This window comes from Anguilla anguilla, chromosome 5 (assembly GCF_013347855.1).
Source record: "Anguilla anguilla isolate fAngAng1 chromosome 5, fAngAng1.pri, whole genome shotgun sequence".
Lineage (NCBI taxonomy): Eukaryota > Metazoa > Chordata > Actinopteri > Anguilliformes > Anguillidae > Anguilla > Anguilla anguilla.
The window spans coordinates 63,918,475-63,938,552 of NC_049205.1; the positions used below are offsets into that span (position 1 = coordinate 63,918,475).

The 20,078-nt window shown below is 51.4% G+C and overlaps 1 protein-coding gene across 1 annotated transcript; it reads right to left on the bottom strand.

The window, feature by feature from the left end:
- LOC118227305 (pre-mRNA-splicing factor ATP-dependent RNA helicase DHX15-like) lies at positions 1–19,552 on the bottom strand. Its single transcript, XM_035417560.1, is given in 16 exon segments — positions 1–540; positions 1,321–1,490; positions 2,346–2,536; positions 3,703–3,825; positions 7,469–7,660; positions 8,130–8,238; positions 9,230–9,379; positions 10,211–10,297; positions 13,186–13,353; positions 14,177–14,395; positions 14,959–15,118; positions 15,423–15,616; positions 17,200–17,340; positions 17,343–17,373; positions 17,375–17,545; positions 19,383–19,552. Coding segments are annotated over 16 exon segments (2,292 nt in total). The 5' UTR covers positions 19,451–19,552; the 3' UTR covers positions 1–422.
- Between the last annotated feature and the right edge of the window lie 526 nt (positions 19,553–20,078).

A 20,078-nucleotide genomic window follows, 5' to 3' on the forward strand; every position in this document is an offset into this window, starting at 1 on the left:
AGCTGTTACCAATCCTTGTTTTATTCTGCTTAGAGAATGTCTACTGGTGCACATTTTCATTAATGAGTTCACAAATTCTAAAAGGAATGTCAACATCAACATGAACGATCGTGCATAATGTCAGGTAACTGCATCCTTAGTCACAGACCTTTCTGAAAATCCAGAATTGTCTTGTCAAAAGATCTCATACATTGTTTTTTTTCCCCAATTTTATTTATACTACACTATTAAATGAACAAAAAACAAAACAAAACAAAAACAAATAAAAACAGGAAGAGAAAATGTTATAAAAAAAATAATAATAATCGAAATCTGAACAGTAAAGAGGGGAAAAGGAAATGTTGGGAAGGCTGGAGCAGGGCTCCAGGGTGAGGGTTAGGGCGACGGTGACCCCTGAACCCTGACCCCTGAACCCCGGGCCCTCAGTACTGGGTGTACTCTTTCGTCTGCATCTTAGCGACGATCCGCTCTAGTTGCCTCTTGGCCTCACACTGGGGGAAGTTGCTCATTTCATAGTACTGGGCGGAAATCTTAATCAGCCTGCAAACAGAGAGGGAAGGAGGGAGGGAGGGAGGAAGGAGAAGGAAGGAGGGAGAGAGAGAGGGAAGGGGGGAGGTAGGAGACAGGAAAGGGGGGAGGATGGAGGGGGGGAGAGAGGGAGGGAGGACCAGGGAGGGAGGGAGAAGAGAGAAGGGATGATTTCAGGAGAAGCTCATTACTGAACTGCTAGGGTACGTTAAACTTTTGAGACTTGTTCAGGGATGCGATTACTTCAGATTTGTTTTTGGTTTTTTAAAGTTTTTTTTAAAACAATTAAATCCTGCATTTAAATACTGCATTTTGAAGGCCTTAAATGACTTTGTCAGCTTCGGTTTTATTGCTGAACATTCTGTCCTGCTGCATGAAGAGCTAAAATGGGATGAATGGCCTGTTCTCCTCATTGTGTGTTCTTATGTTCTAGATGGGCTGAATGGCCTGTTCTCCTCATTGTGTATTCTTATGCTCTTATGTTCTAGGTGGGCTGAATGGCCTGTTCTCCTCATTGTGTATTCTTCTGCTCTCATGTTCTAGATGGGCTGAATGGCCTGTTCTCCTCATTATGTGTTCTTATGTTCTAGATGGGCTGAATGGCCTGTTCTCTTAGGTTCCTGCTATAAGCTGTCAGAGTGCAAACTGCTCTTGATGTTTGTGCTCAAGTCCCACACAGGACCTCTGGCTCTGGGTGAGAGCAGTATTTTCTGATTGGTCAGGAGCAGACCTCATCCCTGCTGGTTCAGAGTGAGCATGTGCAAAGGCTGTTTGGGAGAGGCGAAGACGCACCACTCAGGTTTGATGTCGGTGCAGGTGCGGATGTAGTTCTTGGTGGTGAGGACGAACTCGTTGTAGAGAACCCACTCGGGCTTGTGGTCCAGGACAGTGGAGGGGTGCAGCTGTACCACCTGGTTATCCTTTACCGTCAGGTAGTGTCCAGTGCGCTCCAAGTGTGCCACCTGCAGGAAGAGAGAGGAATTGCATCACATATTAAACTGCAAAGACACGCTTACTCACTCACTCACTCGCTTACCTGTAAGAGCGAGGTCCTACAGTGAGAGTGAGGTCTGACAGTAAGGGTGAGGTCCTACAGTAAGGGTGAGGTCCTACAGTAGGGGTGAGGTCCTACAGTAAGGCTGAGGTCCTACAGTAGGGGTGAGGTCCTACAGTAGGGGTGAGGTCCTACAGTAGGGGTGAGGTCCTACAGTAAGAGTGAGGTCCTACAGTCAGAGTGAGGTCCTACTGTAAGAGCGAGGTCCTACAGTCAGAGTGAGGTCCTACAGTGAGAGTCAGTTCCTATAGTAAGAGTGAGGTCCTACAGTAAGGGTGAGGTCCTACAGTAGGGGTGAGGTCCTACAGTAAGGGTGAGGGTCCTACAGTAAGGGTGAGGTCCTACAGTAGGGGTGAGGTCCTACAGTAAGGGTGAGGTCCTACAGTAAGGGTGAGGTCCTACAGTAAGGGTGAGGTCCTACAGTAGGGGTGAGGTCCTACAGTAAGGGTGAGGTCCTACAGTAAGGGTGAGGTCCTACAGTAGGGGTGAGGTCCTACAGTAGGGGTGAGGTCCTACAGTAGGGGTGAGGTCCTACAGTAAGGGTGAGGTCCTACAGTAAGGGTGAGGTCCTACAGTAGGGGTGAGGTCCTACAGTAAGGGTGAGGTCCTACAGTAAGGGTGAGGTCCTACAGTGAGGGTGAGGTCCTACTGTAAGGGTGAGGTCCTAAAGTAAGGGTGAGGTCCTACAGTAGGGGTGAGGTCCTACAGTAAGGGTGAGGTCCTACAGTAGGGGTGAGGTCCTACAGTAGGGGTGAGGTCCTACCTGCATGAAGAAGCCGGTGACCAGTGCGCGGCGGATGTTGATGTAGTAGTCGCGGCTGGTGAACTCCGTGCTGCGGCGGGGCAGGTTGAAGCGGTCCATGATCCTGGAGAGCTGCTGCCGAACGTTGTCGGCCGACATCAGCGAACGGTAGTTTACGAAGTTATCATAGCACCACTGCACTGACTCGTGATCTGTGGAGAGGGTCAGAGGGTTAGGGCCCCACAACCACCCAGAGAAGAACCTCAAACACACGAAAACATGCATGCACAAGCACTCACTCTCTCACTCTCTCTCTCACTCTCTCACTCTCTCACTCTCTCACTCTCTCACTCTCTCACTCTCTCACTCTCTCACTCTCTCACTCTCTCACTCTCTCACTCTCTCACTCTCTCACTCACTCACTCACTCACTCACTCACTCACTCACTCACTCACTCACTCACTCACTCACTCACTCACTCTGTTTGAAGGCGTGGTAGACGTTGAGCAGAGTCAGGTGATCTCCTTCTCTGCACACACACACACACACACACACACACACACACACACACACACACACACACTCACTCTGTTTGAAGGCGTGGTAGACGTTGAGCAGAGTCAGGTGATCTCCTTCTCTGCACACACACACACACACACACACACTCACTCTGTTTGAAGGCGTGGTAGACGTTGAGCAGAGTCAGGTGATCTCTGCACACACACACACACACACTCACTCACTCTGTTTGAAGGCGTGGTAGACGTTGAGCAGAGTCAGGTGATCTCCTCTGCACACACACACACACACACACACACACACACACACACACACACACACACACACACACACACACTCACTCTGTTTGAAGGCGTGGTAGACGTTGAGCAGAGTCAGGTGATCTCCTTCTCTGCACACACACACACACACACACACACTCACTCTGTTTGAAGGCGTGGTAGACGTTGAGCAGAGTCAGGTGATCTCCTTCTCTGCACACACACACACACACACACACACACACACACACACTCACACTCACACACACACACACTCACTCTGTTTGAAGGCGTGGTAGACGTTGAGCAGAGTCAGGTGATCTCCGTCTCTGCACACACACACACACACACACACACACACACACACACACACACACACACACACACACACTCACACACACACACACTCACTCTGTTTGAAGGCGTGGTAGACGTTGAGCAGAGTCAGGTGATCTCCTCCTCTGCACACACACACACACACACACACACTCACACACACACACTCACTCTGTTTGAAGGCGTGGTAGACGTTGAGCAGAGTCAGGTGATCTCTGCACACACACACACACACACACACACACACACACACACACACTCACTCTGTTTGAAGGCGTGGTAGACGTTGAGCAGAGTCAGGTGATCTCCGTCTATGTGAGCGAACCTCATCTTGGACTCGTCCGCGGCCTTCTTGGCCTCGGTGGGGCGAACGAAGCACTGCGGGACTGAACAGGGTTGGTTTGGGCCCCAACACCGACGCCCAAACGGATGAGTCAACCATTCACACACACTGGGAACAAGGCCTAGCAGCTACATCACATCACTGAGCATATGGCGGGGCTGGGCGGGGCAGGGCGGGGCGGGGCAGGGGTCACATGACGGCCTCTCCCGACTGCTTGGTCAACTGCCTACTACTTCAACACCTAACCACATCTGGAAGACAAGAGCGTTTACACAACTGCAAAACGTTAACAAGGGCATCCAGTCTCCTCACACAGCAAAATAAATATGACCCCCCCCTCCCCCTCCCCCTCCCCCGCCCCCCCCGTTCCCCTGGGATGCTGAAAGACAGGTTCCGACAGCACCCTTCCTCCCTCCAAAAAACTAAGAGGAGCAACAGCGGTCACACAGCTTCGGGGGGGGTGTCCCGAAGCAGGATCACCGAGCTAGCGGGATAACCTGGAACCGCTCTTTCTACATTCGGTTCGTGCTCCCCACGTGGGAGCCGTCCCGGGTCTTACTCAGCGCAGGTATCCGGCTAACTCGGTAGCCCTGCATCGCGAAACCAGACCCAGTTAGAGGGAAATGCTGTGAAGCGTCGCTGACCAGCGGCCTCTAGCTGTGACAGGACTGATGGGGTGAGCCTCGTTACAAACACGTGGGCTAAAGCAGCCCGCTCCAGAGACAGAACCAACGCCCACTTCCTGGGAAACAGCGCATATCCCCCAGCCAATCACATGAGCTCAGTAAAGGCGGGTCTAAGCTGATTCAAAGGTAAATTATGATGCACAGGGGTGTTGACTAATAGTGAGAGAAGGCCGTGTGTCAAATACGTCACATCTCCACAAACCGCACCTCTGAGAATCTGCTGACCAGTTTCTGGCAAGACCCATCTCTGCTATAGTAAGGCCCATCCCTGTAAAAGCTGTTCTCAAACAGTAAGGCCCATCTCTGTAAGAGCTGTTCTCAAACAGTAAGGCCCATCTCTGTAAGAGCTGTTCTCAAACAGTAAGGCCCATCTCTGCAAGAGCTGTTCTCAAACAGTAAGACCCGTATCTGTAAGAGCTGTTCTCAAACAGTAAGGCCCATCACTGCTACAGTAAGAGCTGTTCTCAAACAGTAAGGCCCATCTCTGTAAGAGCTGTTCTCAAACAGTAAGGCCCATCTCTGCTACAGTAAGAGCTGTTCTCAAACAGTAAGACCCATCACTGCTACAGTAAGAGCTGTTCTCAAACAGTAAGGCCCATCTCTGTAAGAGCTGTTCTCAAACAGTAAGGCCCATCACTGCTACAGTAAGAGCTGTTCTCAAACAGTAAGGCCCATCTCTGTAAGAGCTGTTCTCAGACAGTAAGGCTCATCTCTGCTGCAGTAAGAGCTGTTCTCAAACAGTAAGGCCCATCTCTGCTACAGTAAGAGCTGTTCTCAAACAGTAAGGCCCATCTCTGTAAGAGCTGTTCTCAAACAGTAAGGCCCATCTCTGCTACAGTAAGAGCTGTTCTCAAACAGTAAGGCCCATCTCTGTAAGAGCTGTTCTCAAACAGTAAGGCCCATCTCTGCTACAGTAAGAGCTGTTCTCAAACAGTAAGGCCCATCTCTGCTACAGTAAGAGCTGTTCTCAAACAGTAAGGCCCATCACTGCTACAGTAAGAGCTGTTCTCAAACAGTAAGGCCCATCACTGCTACAGTAAGAGCTGTTTCCAGGCAGTAAGAACACTGCTGTTGGCATTTCTCTGCAGAACTGACCTTCTAGGTTGCCAGTTTCAGTCCTAATGATGGGAGGAGATGAAATCTCTTTGTCACAGCAGGAGCCCGCTGGTCAGTCATGAAGAGCGCTGCTTCTCCACTATTAAACCCCACAGAATGAAAAACTACTTGGCTGGTTTTCTCTCAGACACGACATTTTTAAAAACCTTGATCCAATGCCTTTTATGCACATGATGTAAAAATCAGGGATGTGATTTGTCCCAGAGTAACCAGGAAATGACTGCTCCCATTTTCAGGGGCTAAATGTTACAGCCAATCAGGCGGAGACTTTGGCACAAACGGCAAGTGTGTCCGCACTCCCCTCCCCCTCCCCCTCCCCCCCCCACCCCCCCAGGGGTACAGCGGGAAAGATTTTAAAAGCCGAATTGTAGTGGCCCCCAGACACACATTTCCTGATTAATCCGGTAAAATCTACATCCCTGGAACCCGCCCTGCCCGGCAGCTGAACGTTACAGGACCCCCCCCCCCCCCCCCCGCCCCCCCTCCAAAACAGGCTCCAGGTTTAAGAGCGAGCGACAGGACACACGCGCTGATCCAGCGCAACCTTCTCGAAAACGCTGCTCGACTGGGGGCGAATCGGAACCCCGGGCACCAGACCCGCAAGCGGGGTCGAGCGTGTGATGAGAGAGAGAGAGAGAGAGAGTGAGTGAGGGAGAGAGAGAGACAGAGAGAGAGAGAGACAGAGAGAGTGAGAGTGAGAGTGAGAGAGAGAGAGAGAGAGAGAGAGTGAGACAGAGAGAGTGAGAGAGAGAAGCTTTTAGCGTTATTTCCTTTCCTATTCTCACCCGTTCTTCCTCCTTTCAAAATCACTAAGCTCATTACCCAGCATTCCCTGCTGACGATGGCCTGTCTTTAGGCCCTCCCTCCGTTAAACTTCATTCTGCGGCATCGATGCGGTCAGAAAAGGCTCTGGTCTGATACTCCATCAGTCTGCCATTATAAAGGTTAGTCTGTGGCAAAGAGCCCATTCACCTCAACACCAACGCCGGAAAAGTTCTTCTGGTGGACAAACTTTTTATTCTTTATTTATTTTTATTCCTATTTTCTCCACATCGTTCTTCTTAATGCTGAAACTTCCTTCAGATTATTGCCTTAGGAAACTCACACTAATACAGAGCCTTAACAGCCAGACCATGGGGCCCATCCACACACTGGAACAGAGCCTTAACAGATGCCAGACCATGGGGCCCATCCACACACTGGAACAGAGCCTTAACAGATACCAGACCATGGGGCCCATCCACACACTGGAACACAGCCTTAACAGATACCACACCATGGGGCCCATCCACACACTGGAACAGAGCCTTAACAGATACCAGACCATGGGGCCCATCCACACACTGGAACAGAGCCTTAACAGATACCAGACCATGGGGCCCATCCACACACTGGAACAGAGCCTTAACAGATACCAGACCATGGGGCCCATCCACACACTGGAACAGAGCCTTAACAGGATGAACAGAAGACACGATTTTTAAGACTGTTGGTTGCCATGGTGTGCATGGCAACAGAACGTTGGTTGTAAACGTGGCTAGTCGTCGCCATAGAGATGCGTGCAGCACGAGCGGAACTCTGGCTGTAAGAGGCAGGCGGTCGCCGTGACGCCCGGCGCTCGGTAACAGCGGAACTTGGGCGGTCGCCGTGACGCCCTGCGCTCGGTAACAGCGGAACTTGAGCGGTTGCCGTGACGCCTGGCGCTCGTTAACAGCGGGACGCGGGCGGTCGCCGTGACGCCCGGCGCTCGGTAACAGCGGAACTCGAGCGGTTGCCGTGACGCCCGGCGCTCGGTAACAGCGGGACGCGGGTGGTCGCCGTGGCGCCCGGCGCTCGGTAACAGCGGGACGCGGGCGGTCGCCGTGGCGCTGGCCCGGGCGTTACCTGACAGCATGGCGGTGATGGACAGGATCTCGTTGGAGCAGTTGAACTCGCAGCTGGCGATGACCATCTTGGCGAGCTGCGGGTCCAGCGGGAACTCGGCCATCATGGAGCCCAGCTCCGTCAGGTCCCCGTCATCGTTCAGAGCCGCCAGGTAATTCAGCAGCTCCAGCGCCCGCATCAGCGTCTCCGGAGCTGGGGGGGGGGGGGGGGGGAATAAGGAGTCGTGTCTTGTTAACATCTTCCTTTTTAGACAGCTCTACTTTCCTTACAGCACACAAATGAGCCGCCCCCCCCGCCCTCCCCCCCCCTCCCGTGGTGTGGGAGGGCCACAAATGAGCCCCCTCAGTGGTTTGGGTGGGGTGGGGAGGGGCAACACCCAATACCACACACCTACGCCACACACAGCTCCCACTGTAACACACCAAACTCAGCCCAAGGAAAGTTAACCCCACACCCGAGCGCTTCTGTCCGACAGAGAGCAGCCAATGGGACGAGGGGCTGAAGGAACGCCAGGCTCCTCCATCTGCGGGCTTTAAACGTGCCGCTCTGCCAGGACGGGGGACAAATGTCCCCAAACCAATTCACCCCATCAGCAGCCTGCTACCCGCCCGCCCCCCCCTCCTCAAAGCCACAGGCTCGTGGGCCAGCGTGTGTTACCCACCGGGGGGGTCCATGAAGTCGAAGTGCACCAGGTCATCGATGCCCAGCTTCTTCAGCTGCAGGACCACCGAGCCCAGGTTCGAGCGCAGGATCTCAGGGTACGTGTTGTCCTGTTAAAAAAATGGGGGGGGGGGGGGTGAAGGGGGCGTTAATGTGAATTAATATAAATTGTTTTTCACTTTGTCCATATAAGACAGAGCACAATAGCCCTGGAACACAACCTCTGCCATCGTGCCAGGAGAGGAGTTGTTCCCCCATAAAGGAATGATTTCCATCCATTTTCAATGTGCTCGGATGTTTGATTAAAATACACAGAGAAGAAGGACCACCATCGCACTGCTCAGAGTAGATTACTGAAATATTCAGCGAAGTGAGGAGCTTCTCTTAACCTACATGACGCTCAGTCCTCCAGTGAAGTGCCGGGCGGTAGTTAAGTGAATAAGTGAAGTCATCTATCCAGCGATCGCCCTGTTCCAGATGAACGGACTGAGCGCCATTAGTCTGTTTTTCCTGGTTTGCTGTACTTAAACACTGGATTTGATTACGGAGTAGTGCAGCACTAACACCGCTTTTTATTGCTTCCCTTTCTCTTTTTTGTTGCGTTCTATTTGTCCTTATTCTGCTCTCAGCATTACGCCGATTCGCTTTAAATAAGCACTTGCAGTGTCCTGTGTGCGCAAATCGCGATTTAGCAGACTAATGTCAGCCAAAGCCGCTCGCAGGAAGCTGCACTGATCGCGGCTTGAATGCGACCGCTAGAGCTAACGCTAACGCTACGAGCGAAACCGCGCCGTCGCAGGGAGGCATCCCATAGGCCCCGGAAACTGTGGGCGCTATGAAAACAGGTAATGGAATGTAATGTGACATGATGTAACGGAGCAGTGAATACATGAATAACTGAACAGATGGATAGATTAATAAATGAATACATGAACAGATGACTACATGAACACATGAATACATGAACAGATGAATAGATGAACAAATGAACAGAATACAAGAACAGATGAATAGATAAATAAATGAACAGATGAACAGATGAATAAATGAACAGATGAACAGATGAATAAAGGGGCGGGTGAATAAAGGAGAGAGACTCGCCTGCATCTCGGTCTTGTAGGCCTTCTCGGTGTAGAGGCGGAAGCACTTCCCCGGGCGTGTCCGGCCCGCGCGCCCCGCCCGCTGCTGTGCCGACGCTTTGCTGATGGCGGTAACGAGCAGCGACTCCACCCGGATGCGCGGGTTGTACACCTGGGGGGGGGGGGGGGGAGGACCGCGGCGAGTCAGTGTCCCCGTTCACCAGGAGGTAACAAGCAACTGGGGCACGACGAGGACGCCATTTCGGCTCGGCCAGACGAGCAATCCCATCAGCGTTCACAGAACAACCCAGACCAGAAAGGGCGCCATTTTGGCTCTGCAAGATTAAGACTGCCACTCCTGCTGACTAAAGAACACAGCTTCTGAGAGAGCAGATGCCATTTTGGCTCTGGCCATCAGTGCTCACTGACTAACCCCCATCCCAGCAGGGACACTAGTGCTGGTTCTGCCAGATGCAACTTTTCCCATTTGTTTGAGGAGGGAGGGGGCTCCCAAAACTGGAGAGAGATAAAACCGCTTCTTTTTGAAAGACGCCGCCATTTTGTCCAGGCTGTGATAAGAAAGACCACAAATCCCACTGAGCGATTTGTCTGTGGGGGGCTTTCAAAATGGCGGAAGAATAAATAAGCACATTTTCCATCTCCTGTGCTGTCACACTGTGAACATTTATCAGGGACTGGGCAAGGAACAGGTACGGAGAGAGAGAGAGAGGTGGGGAGAGGGAGTGAAAGAGAGAGAAGGAGAGACAGAGAGAGAACCAGGGGGAGAGCTGGGGAGAGAGAGAGAGAAAGACAGAGACAGGGAGAAAGGGAAGGAAAGAGGGAGAGAGAGAAAGAGAGACAGAGAGAGAAACAAGGGGAGAGCTGGGGAGAGAGAGAGAGAGACAGGGAGAAAGGGATGGAGAGGGAGAGAGAGACAGAGACAGGGAGAAAGGGAGGGAGAGAGGGAGAAAGAGAGAGAGAGAGACGGGCAAGGGGAGCTCACCTTCTGCTTGGCGAACCCGGGGTCGATCACGAACACCACGCCGTCGATGGTCAGCGACGTCTCGGCGATGTTGGTGGACACCACCACCTGAGAAACGAGCAGCACGGGGTTCACGGAAGCTTCCGGAAGGAGAGCCGCCGGCCCAGCTCACATACCCCGTAACGCACGGCCTTATGGGAAACCGACGGAATAAAAACTCCCACACGGCAGTGTGTGTGTGTGTGTGTGTGTCCCATACGTGTGCAGAGCCTGTTACAGATTTAACACCACTCCACTCCTCATTCAGCAGAAACACACAGAAAAGCACAAGCATATCAAACTCACACACATCAGTACCAGACAGAGAAAAGTGTGTGTGTGTGTGAGTGTGTGTGAGTGTGTGAGTGTGAGTGTGAGTGTGAGTGTGAGTGTGAGTGTGAGTGTGAGTGTGAGTGTGAGTGTGTGTGTGTGTGTGTGTGCGTGTCTGTCTGTGTGTGTGTGCGTGAGTGAGTGTGTGTGTGTATGTGTGTGTTTGTGTGTGTGTGTGTGAGAGAGTGTGTGTGTGCGTGTCTGTCTGTGTGTGTGTGCGTGAGTGAGTGTGTGTGTGTGAGAGAAAGAGTGTGTGTGTGTGAGTGTGAGTGTGTGTGTGTGTGTGTGTGTGTGTGTGTGTGTGTGTGTGCGTGAGCGTGAGTGTGTGTGTGTGTGTGTGAGAGAAAGAGAGTGTGTGTGTGAGAGAGAGTGTGTGTGTAGCAGCAGGACATGCAGCCTCAGTCCCTTCACGAACTCAGACAGCGATGAATCAAAGCAGCTGTTCAGGGAGAAGAGCAGGATGCAAAGCTACAGGAAAATAAACCCTTAAATAACTGCATTTCCCATACATCCCCACCCTCAGCCGCACGCCACCTGCACAGGAGGCCCATAAACCACCGATTCCCAGCGCCAGACAGTCTCTCTGCACTGTACTGACGTTCAGAAAAGCGTCAGAGAGACGATGAGAGTGAGTGGGGCTGTCATCTTGGTTTTAAATCACAGCTTGTTTTAAAATATATATACAGAAATATAATATTATATTTAATAATAATACACTTTCAACACTTAACTAGAAGAGCACTCTCACGGTTCAGAGATGAGAATGAGGCTTCATTAACCCGTAGGAAGGGAGTAGCTGCAGCCATCATGTGCTCGTCTGAACCAATGAAACGGCTTTGCTCTCCACGGTAAAGCACAATGATTGGTCCTAATCAGCCACTTACAGCGTGGGTTTTTACTGGGGGGGCTCCTTGAAGGTTTTTTAGGGGGTGCCTGTCCAAATGGCAATCAGCCCCCCCCCCTCTCAAATATTCACCTAATACTCCCACTGATCTACATACAGAGTTCAGGCATTCAGGAAACGCACAGAGCTTAAAACACAATTCCTTTCACACAGCTGGATATTTCTCAAGGTGAAGGGGCTTTTCTCAAGAGCACAGCAGGAACAATCTCCCTGGGAGTCAAACCTGCAACCCTCACAGCTGCAGGCACAGCTCCCCAGCCATTACCCCTGTGGCTTCATCCATAATAACGGCCAAATTCTACAGGAAGGGCAGCTGGGAGATTTGACCTGTGCGTTCAGACTACTCTCCCTCTCCCCCTCTCCCTCCCTCTCTCTCTCTCCCTCCCTCCATCTCTCTCCCTCTCCCTCCCTCCATCTCTCTCCCTCTCCCTCTCCCCCTCTCCCTCTCCCTCTCCCTCTCCCCCTCTCCCTCTCCCTCTCCCTCTCCCTCTCCCTCCCTCCCTCCTCCCTCTCCCTCTCTCCCTCACTCTCCCTCTCCCTCTCGCTCTCTCTCTCCCTCCCTCTCTCTCTCTCTCTCTCGGTTAATTTAAATTCAGCCCATCTGACCGCCCTGCATTTGCAGCCCCTTATTAAATCGATATCCGCGTTCGCTCAACAAACGAGCCAAAAAGCGCAAAGATTCTAAAGGATGAATCAATCGCATCAATTTTCCACGGCGACGCGGAACGAGGGACGATAATTAAAGATTCCAGCACCTAAAATTAAAAGATCTAAAAAATGACAGGCAGCGTCAACGGCTTTCAAAGAGTTTCTGCAAAAATGTTTCGGCGCTGCATTTTCACACTAATTCTGCAGGCCAACAATGCAGAAATAAATAAATAAATACATCCGCAGACACTTGGAAAGGGAAATCAGAACTCTCTTTGTCTGTGGAAAGTCACTAGGAGAGTCAGCATCACCCCCAGCACTCAGACTGGAGGGGAAGCTCTTTCCTAAGAGCATCCTGACCATGAGCTTGATTGCTGCTCTTAGTGAAGCATGCAGGACACTTCCGAAAAGACGCTGTTATCCCCCTGCTCGTTCGACACAGTCACACTTCCTTAGCAGTACTCAGACTTCCCTTTTAACCCTCTGAGGTGTGACATCACAGTTACGTGATTACAACGTTCCGAACGGAACATTCTAATGCTGATGTCACAGTCGCCGCTGGCGGCTGACCGCAGTGGAGTTCTAGAACACCGGCTTGGAATTTTGGAGAAAACACTCCAAACAAAAAGCAGCTCTTCAAAGTCTTCGGCCCTGTGTGAGAGCACCGTGCTGACTCACTGTGGAATCATTTAAATTATTTAAATTCCAGGTTTCACAGCCCCTCCGCTCTGCCCCGCGCTGCTAATTCTGAACGAGAGGAGCATCACACCACAAACCGCTGAGAGCCATTCGCTGCACGATGTCAGCACGTCACCTGGATGTAACCTAATTAAGCTAATAATGGGGGGTGTGACGTGAGTGCCTGGGTCTGCTGGCTAGCGAGAGCACTCTGATTGGCTCATACCAGAGGAGCGCTTGAGGACAGCACGAGTCGTTCTCCGCCACGAAAAGAAGTGACCCGCCCGGGACAAGGCCGGAGCGAAACGGGACGTTCAGAAGGGCAGTAGAAGGGCAGATTTGGGGCAGTAGAGGGGCAGTATAGAGGTAGTAGGGGGCAGTAGAGGGCGGGCCGTACCTTCCTGCCGATGGCTCCGCTGGGCTTCCTCGGGGGGGGCGGCTCAAAGATGCGCTGCTGCTGCTGGGGGGGCAGGGTGGAGTACAGCGGGATGATCTTGATGTCGCCCACCTCAGGGCCCAGGTCATCGATCTCCCTCTTTATCCGCTTGCAGGCCTCGTCGATTTCCTGAAGGGGGGAGGGGGGGGACGTCAGTCAGAGCCGGGGGGGTGGCAGTCAGGCCTGGTTCCCGCAATGCCCCGCCCCACACCGCCCCGCCCCGCCCCGTCCCGTCCCGGGCGGGGGTTCGAGCCGAGGGTGCAGTCACATACAGAACCACCCAGCCGTCTACACACACCCCTCATTCTCTCTGTCTCTCTATCGCTCCCTCCCTCCCTCTGTCACACTAGAGAGAGGGAGAGGGAGAGAGAGAGAGAGAGAGAGGGGGAGAGGGGGAGAGAGAGAGAGAAGGAGAGAGAGAGGGGGAGGGAGAGAGAGAGAGAGAGAGAGGGGGAGGGGGGAGAGAGAGAGAGAGTGGGGGAGAGAGAGAGAGAGAGAGAGAGAGAGGGGGAGAGGGGGAGAGAGAGAGAGAAGGAGAGAGAGAGGGGGAGGGAGAGAGAGAGAGAGAGAGGGGGAGGGGGGAGAGAGAGAGAGAGAGGGGGAGAGAGAGAGAGAGAGAGAGAGAGGGGGAGAGGGGGAGGGAGAGAGGAACAGAGAGAGAGAGAGAGAGAGAGAGAGAGAGAGAGGGGGAGAGGGGGAGGGAGAGAGGAACAGAGAGAGAGAGAGAGAGAGAGAGAGAGAGAGAGAGAGAGAGAGAGAGAGAGAGAGAGAGGGGGGAGAGGGGGAGGGAGAGAGGAACAGAGAGAGAGAGAGAGAGAGAGAGAGAGAGAGAGAGAGAGGGAGAGAGAGGGAGACGGGGAGAGAGAGAGAGAGAGAGAGAGAGAGGGAGAAGGGGAGAGAGAGAGAGAGAGAGAGAGAGAGAGCGGGCGTGCTAGCATGCGAGCGGCAGTACCTCCTGGCCGGTGAGGAAGAGCAGCACGTCCCCCTCCTCCTCCTCGCACATGTGTATCTGGATGACGGTGCGGATGGCGGCCTCCAGGTAGTCCCGCTCCGGCTCGGGGGTGTAGAAGATCTCCACGGGGTGCGTGCGTCCCGGGATGGTCAGCAGGGGGCAGCTGTCGAAATACACCTGGAACTTCCCTGCGTCCAGCGTGGCGCTCATCACAATCACCTGGGGGGGCGGGGGGGACACGTCCAGAAACGTCACAAAGCAAAGCTCCTCCCCCAGCATGCATCAGTGCCCGAGTCAGGTGTGTTCTCTCTGTGAGTCAGGTGTGTTCTCTGTGAGTCAGGTGTGTTCTCTCTGTGAGTCAGGTGTGTTCTCTGTGTGAGTCAGGTGTGTTCTCTCTGTGAGTCAGGTGTGTTCTCTCTGTGAGTCAGGTGTGTTCTCTCTGTGAGTCAGGTGTGTTCTCTGTGAGTCAGGTGTGTTCTCTCTGTGAGTCAGGTGTGTTCTCTCTGTGAGTCAGGTGTGTTCTCTGTGAGAGTCAGGAGTGTTCTCTGTGTGAGTCAGGTGTGTTCTCTGTGAGTCAGGTGTGTTCTCTCTGTGAGTCAGGTGTGTTCTCTGAGTGAGGGGATGAAGAGAGGGGAGGAGAGGTGGAGGGATGAGGAGAGGAGAGGAGAGGCGGGGGGCGGGGGCGGAATGAGGGGAGGAGGAGAGGAGAGGCAGGGGGGCGGGGCGGGGGTGGAACGAGGGGAGGAGGAGAGGAGGTGAGGTGGCGGGGGGGCGGGGCGGACCTTGAGGTCGGCTCTCTGCCGCACCACCTCCTTCAGCACGCCCATCAGGATGTCGGTGGCCAGCGTGCGCTCGTGCGCCTCGTCCAGGATGATGACGCCGTAGCGCTCCAGCAGCGGGTCGTTCATCGCCTCCCGCAGCAGCATGCCGTCCGTCATGTACCTGCCGGGGCGGGGGCGGGGGCGGGGGCGGGGTCAGGGTCGGCCAATCACCGCGCGTACGGGGGAAAAACGCAAACTGCGCGGGATCAACCCAGCACTGAGCACTGAAGAGCTTCCATTCAGACCCTAAACATACCTAAATGCGCTTGCACACACACGCGCGCACACACACACAGACACACACACCAAGCACTTCTGCACTCTGCTCCTTACCCATAATGCCACACTACCGCCCGTACACACTCCGCACTCTCAGGCTGGGGAGGGACAGCAGGCCCCCCCCCCCCCAGCAGAAGGGTACTCACTTCAGGATGGTCTTGGCGCTGCTGCAGTCCTCGAACCGGATGGAGTAGCCCACTTCCTGTCCCAGCATGACGTCCATCTCGTCCGCCACCCTCTGCGCCACGCTCATGGCCGCCACCCTCCGGGGCTGCGTGCAGGCCACGCCCCTCTTGGGCCCCGGCAGCGCCCTCACCATGTCCACACACCACTGCGGGATCTACAGGCGGGACAGAGAGCGGTGTAGTCACTGCTCAGTCACCAATGAGGAGAGGGGGGTGGGGCTCTGCTCAGTCACCAATGAGGAGAGGGGAGCGGGGCTCTGCTCAGTCACCAATGAGGAGAAGGGGCGGGGCTCTGCTCAGTCACCAATGAGGAGTCACTGCTCAGTCATCAATGAGGAGTCACTGCACAGTCACCAATGAGGAGTCACTACACAGTCACCAATGAGGAGTCACTGCACAGTCATCAATGAGGAGTCACTGCTCAGTCACCAATGAGGAGTCACTGCTCAGTCACCAATGATGAGGACAGACAGATGAGTCACAGCTCAGTCTGGTTTGACGAGTAAAGGTCAAAGGTTAAGGGAGCGAACACATCAAAGCTTGGGTTGTGCGGGTCAGGAAAATCCACTGAGACGGAAGACTCTTAAAAGCAGAAGCGCAGAGCAGTGACTGCTGACCACCGGGGAGAGAAACGCAGAGAATCTGAATCTAACGCTGTAAGAACGTCTGGCTCAACAGGCACAGCGGACCCAGCAATTCTGGCCTTGCTTTCACACACGGTATAATTGTTTTTCGGGTAAAATAAGCTCAAAACTGTAAGTTCCCCCAGATGACCCGGTGCTAACATGCCTTTTATTGTTCGGCAAAAATCTATGGCCACTTTTCATAATAAATGAAAAGCAATTCCACATTTTGCATTCAATTTTTTTCTGCTGTACTGAATATGTATTCAACCATGAAGTCAAAACCAAACCTCAATTTTTTTGGTGTAGCATCATAATTCTGTAACGGGGGGGGGGGGGGGGGGGGGGCTGGGCAAAATGTTCCCAGATTACATCGCTGAAACAGAACAAATTCAGATCCAACCTACAGATGGCGAAAAAAAAAGACCTCTGACGACCCATGCTCAAAACAATAAAATCAGCTCCCTATAAACACGCTCAGTCACATGCAATATTTAAAACCCGGCCCGGCAAACGGAGTGTAATCGCCTCGTACGTCAGACAAGACGCGCAGGAGCTGACCCTGGGGGGGGGGGGCGGGGGGGGGGGGTTAAAATAAACGGCCGGGGAGGAGACACAGGGCCTCACAGCTCTGACACAAGCAGGCCCATTAAATAAGTCATGAGTAAACACAAGCAGCTTCCACACAGATTTAAATAATCATGAGCCCTGCTAAACAAACACACCGCGCACTGCACTGAGAGACTGCTAATAAACAAACACACACTGAGAGACTAAACTACAGAAACACACACTGAGAGACCCCTGCTAAACAGACACACACTGAGACTGCTCCTACAGAAACACACACTGAGAGACTGCTAAACAAACACACACTGCCAGACACCTGCTAAACAAGTAAGGTAAGGGGTAAGATAAGGTAATGTCAGTAAGGTAAGGTAATGTCAGTAAGGTAAGGTAATGTCAGTGAGGTATGGTAATGTCAGTAAGGTATGGTAATGTCAGTAAGGTAAGGGGTAAGGTAAGGGGTAAGGTATGGTAATGTCAGTAAGGTGAGGGGTAAAGTAAGGTAAGGGGTAAGGTGAGGGGTAAGGTAGCGGTGTGGCGGGCCCTACCTGTGTGGTCTTGCCGGAGCCGGTCTCTCCCACCAGGACGAAGCTCTGGTGGCGGTTGAGGATGTCGGCGAAGCGTTCGCGGTACTCCCACACGGGCAGCTGCAGCCGCTTCTTCAGGATCTCGTAGAAGCGCGGCGTGGTGCGGGCAGGTTGGTGAAGGGGTTAATCTGCTGCTGCATGGCCGGCGCCTTCAGCTGAGAGCGAGGCCCCGCCCCCGATGCCCGCGTTCAGCGCGAACACCGGCGGCTTCACGTCCTTCTCGCGGTCCCGGTCTCTGTCGCGGTCTCGCTCCCGGTCCCGCTCCCGGTCCCTGGGCCGCTCGTCCCGGTCTCGATCTCGATCTTTCCTGCGGCCAGAAAATCAAAAGGAAATCTAAACTGGCTCATTCCCTCACTCGACTTCTAAAAAATATTATTACCGGCATTTATAAGGTTCTTATTATAAATTAATATTCATACTAATGATTATTGCGACCACTTTAATTATTCACTAATTACCCATTTCCCCCATTCTCAGAATTAATTTAAACTTAATTGATTTCGAATTGCGTGCCAGATGTTCATTGTTTCCTAACGCACTGATGCCCGCAACAAAAAAAATAATAAATACTGGATTTGTGACGTCACTCTTCCTTGTGTCCCCAGTTTCACAGTTCCCCGCTGTGATTGGTTAGAAAATACAGCGAACGTCCTTAAAAGCGGACTGGGTTTAGGGCAGAGGCTCTAGCGCGTAAGAACACAGCGAATACAGAGGAGAGGTCAGCCCGTGCAAGTCTTTACTCTATAATACTGCAGTGTAACAGGTTATCGTTTTATTTATTTATTTGTAATAAATAAAAAACGCAAGCAGCGCGTGAATGCATATTTTAGCTGAGTATAACTTTGCTGCAGTTATACAAGAGGTAGTCTCAATAAGCATAAGGTCCCATCTGCAGAGATGCTCAAGACTCCCTGGAAACAGCTCTTACTGTAGCAGCAGTGTGCCACACAAAAACAAAAGTCTCAAACAAACGAAAATAAGATAAGAAACTTAAAATAGAAACGTAAAATTAACAGGGGCCGGTCAAAGCATCAACAGGCCACTCTGCGGGATTGTTAACCCATTTGTAGGCTACCGCAGCACCTGGCTGTCTAGCATGCTAACAACAACGGAAAATGGCACTGCATGAAGGCATTGTCATGGGTAATTGAGGACCAAAACAAATTAACTAACCGGTCGACAAAGTCCAAGGTCATTTTAAACGAACACTGCAAAGGCTCGATGTGAATTAGCTTACGGGATTCAACTCATTAAAGGCGCGTTTTATTGTTGCCAACAGCAATAAATGTCCCGGCAAAATGTACTGGTTGACTACTTGTGCTAGTTACCCGCTTTACCCGCGAATATACACAGTTTTATTTTCTATAAATGTCAGCTAAATGTCGCTGACTTTAGCAGCCCTAGACTAGTGGGTAGCCTACTCTGTCTAAAATATATCATTTGAATATGTAGTGTCCATTGCAATGCACTGTCACAAGCAATCAACAGTCATTAGGCTACGTAAAAATAAAATCGGAAGTTCAGTAAGACTGAGTGAATAATTATGCAGCATTGGGAAGTGGATGATAAATTATCCATCTGAATAGTCGTAGAACAGTGCCACTAATTTACCAAAATGAAACAGAAGCTTTTTTGAATTAGACGCCCGACGTTAAAGTTACCCGTCATGCCTATTGGGTACTGTAAACGAACGAAGCATCTGCACATCTGTCTGCAAACGCACTGGACATAATAAGAAAACGACTATCTAGCTAATGACTCCAAACCAATGCTGGATTCATTTAACGTGCAATATTTATAATATGTTTGTTAGTCAGCCTATCATCACATAACGAAAATGCAGCTAGACAAGCTAGCTAACGTTAGGCCACAAGATATTCCCACGTGCATTACTGTTAGCTCGCCTAATGAGTGACGCTAGCTAGTACTAGTATCTTAGGATGAATGACTAATTTTATGGTGATTAATACATAAGCATGTTTTTTTACTTCTATAGTTGCACATAAATAACACTGATGAAGATGTATATAGCTGTGAAACAGTCAGCATTACGTAGGTTAGTAGCTAGTTGATGCTGCTACCTTAAGCTAGCTAGCTCAGCTACTGCTAGGCAAAACACTGTTCCATTCAGTTATTTTTCTTACCCATCAGAAGATCTCTTTTTACTAGACGAATAGTCATCTCCTAAATCTAATCTATGTCTTTTGGACATTTTGTTTTAAATATACGAAGAATTAAAATACGAAGTCACAATTAGCTCCGTCAAAACACCGCTGCTCTTCCACACAGGAAAGAGCAACAACGCTAAAATGGCGACCGGAAGAACTTACCTCCTCATTCTTTGAAGGAAAGAGTGGACATTTAGAAATTGAAAGTAAAATTAGTCAGACCGCTAAAGGATACATCTAAATGATATTTTCGGGAAATCATTTTAGTGAGACTGTGAGATATATATAGCGTGGTGTGTTTAAATGAATCTGGTAGTTTTGGAAATGGTTGCATGTCTCCAACCACCTACCGGAATAAAGTTTTGAATTGCATTGAAGCTAATCCGAGGATCACTAGACATGCGCATTATAAATATCTGAAAATTATACCCTATAATAATAATAGGTTTAGCCGTTTTGGAGTCTTGTTTAATGTCTTATGTAGCCTGTGTGCAAGACTGAGGCCAAAAATAATTCACAGACGGAGGTCCAAGAGCTAAATAAATGATTAGATTATGATTCTAGGATTAAACGAGAAGCACTGAGATTTTTTCAAGAAAGAAAAGCTTTGATTAATAATGTTTCAAGAAAGCTGATTGCATGAATTCACAAGTCTGTCATGTTGCGTATTTG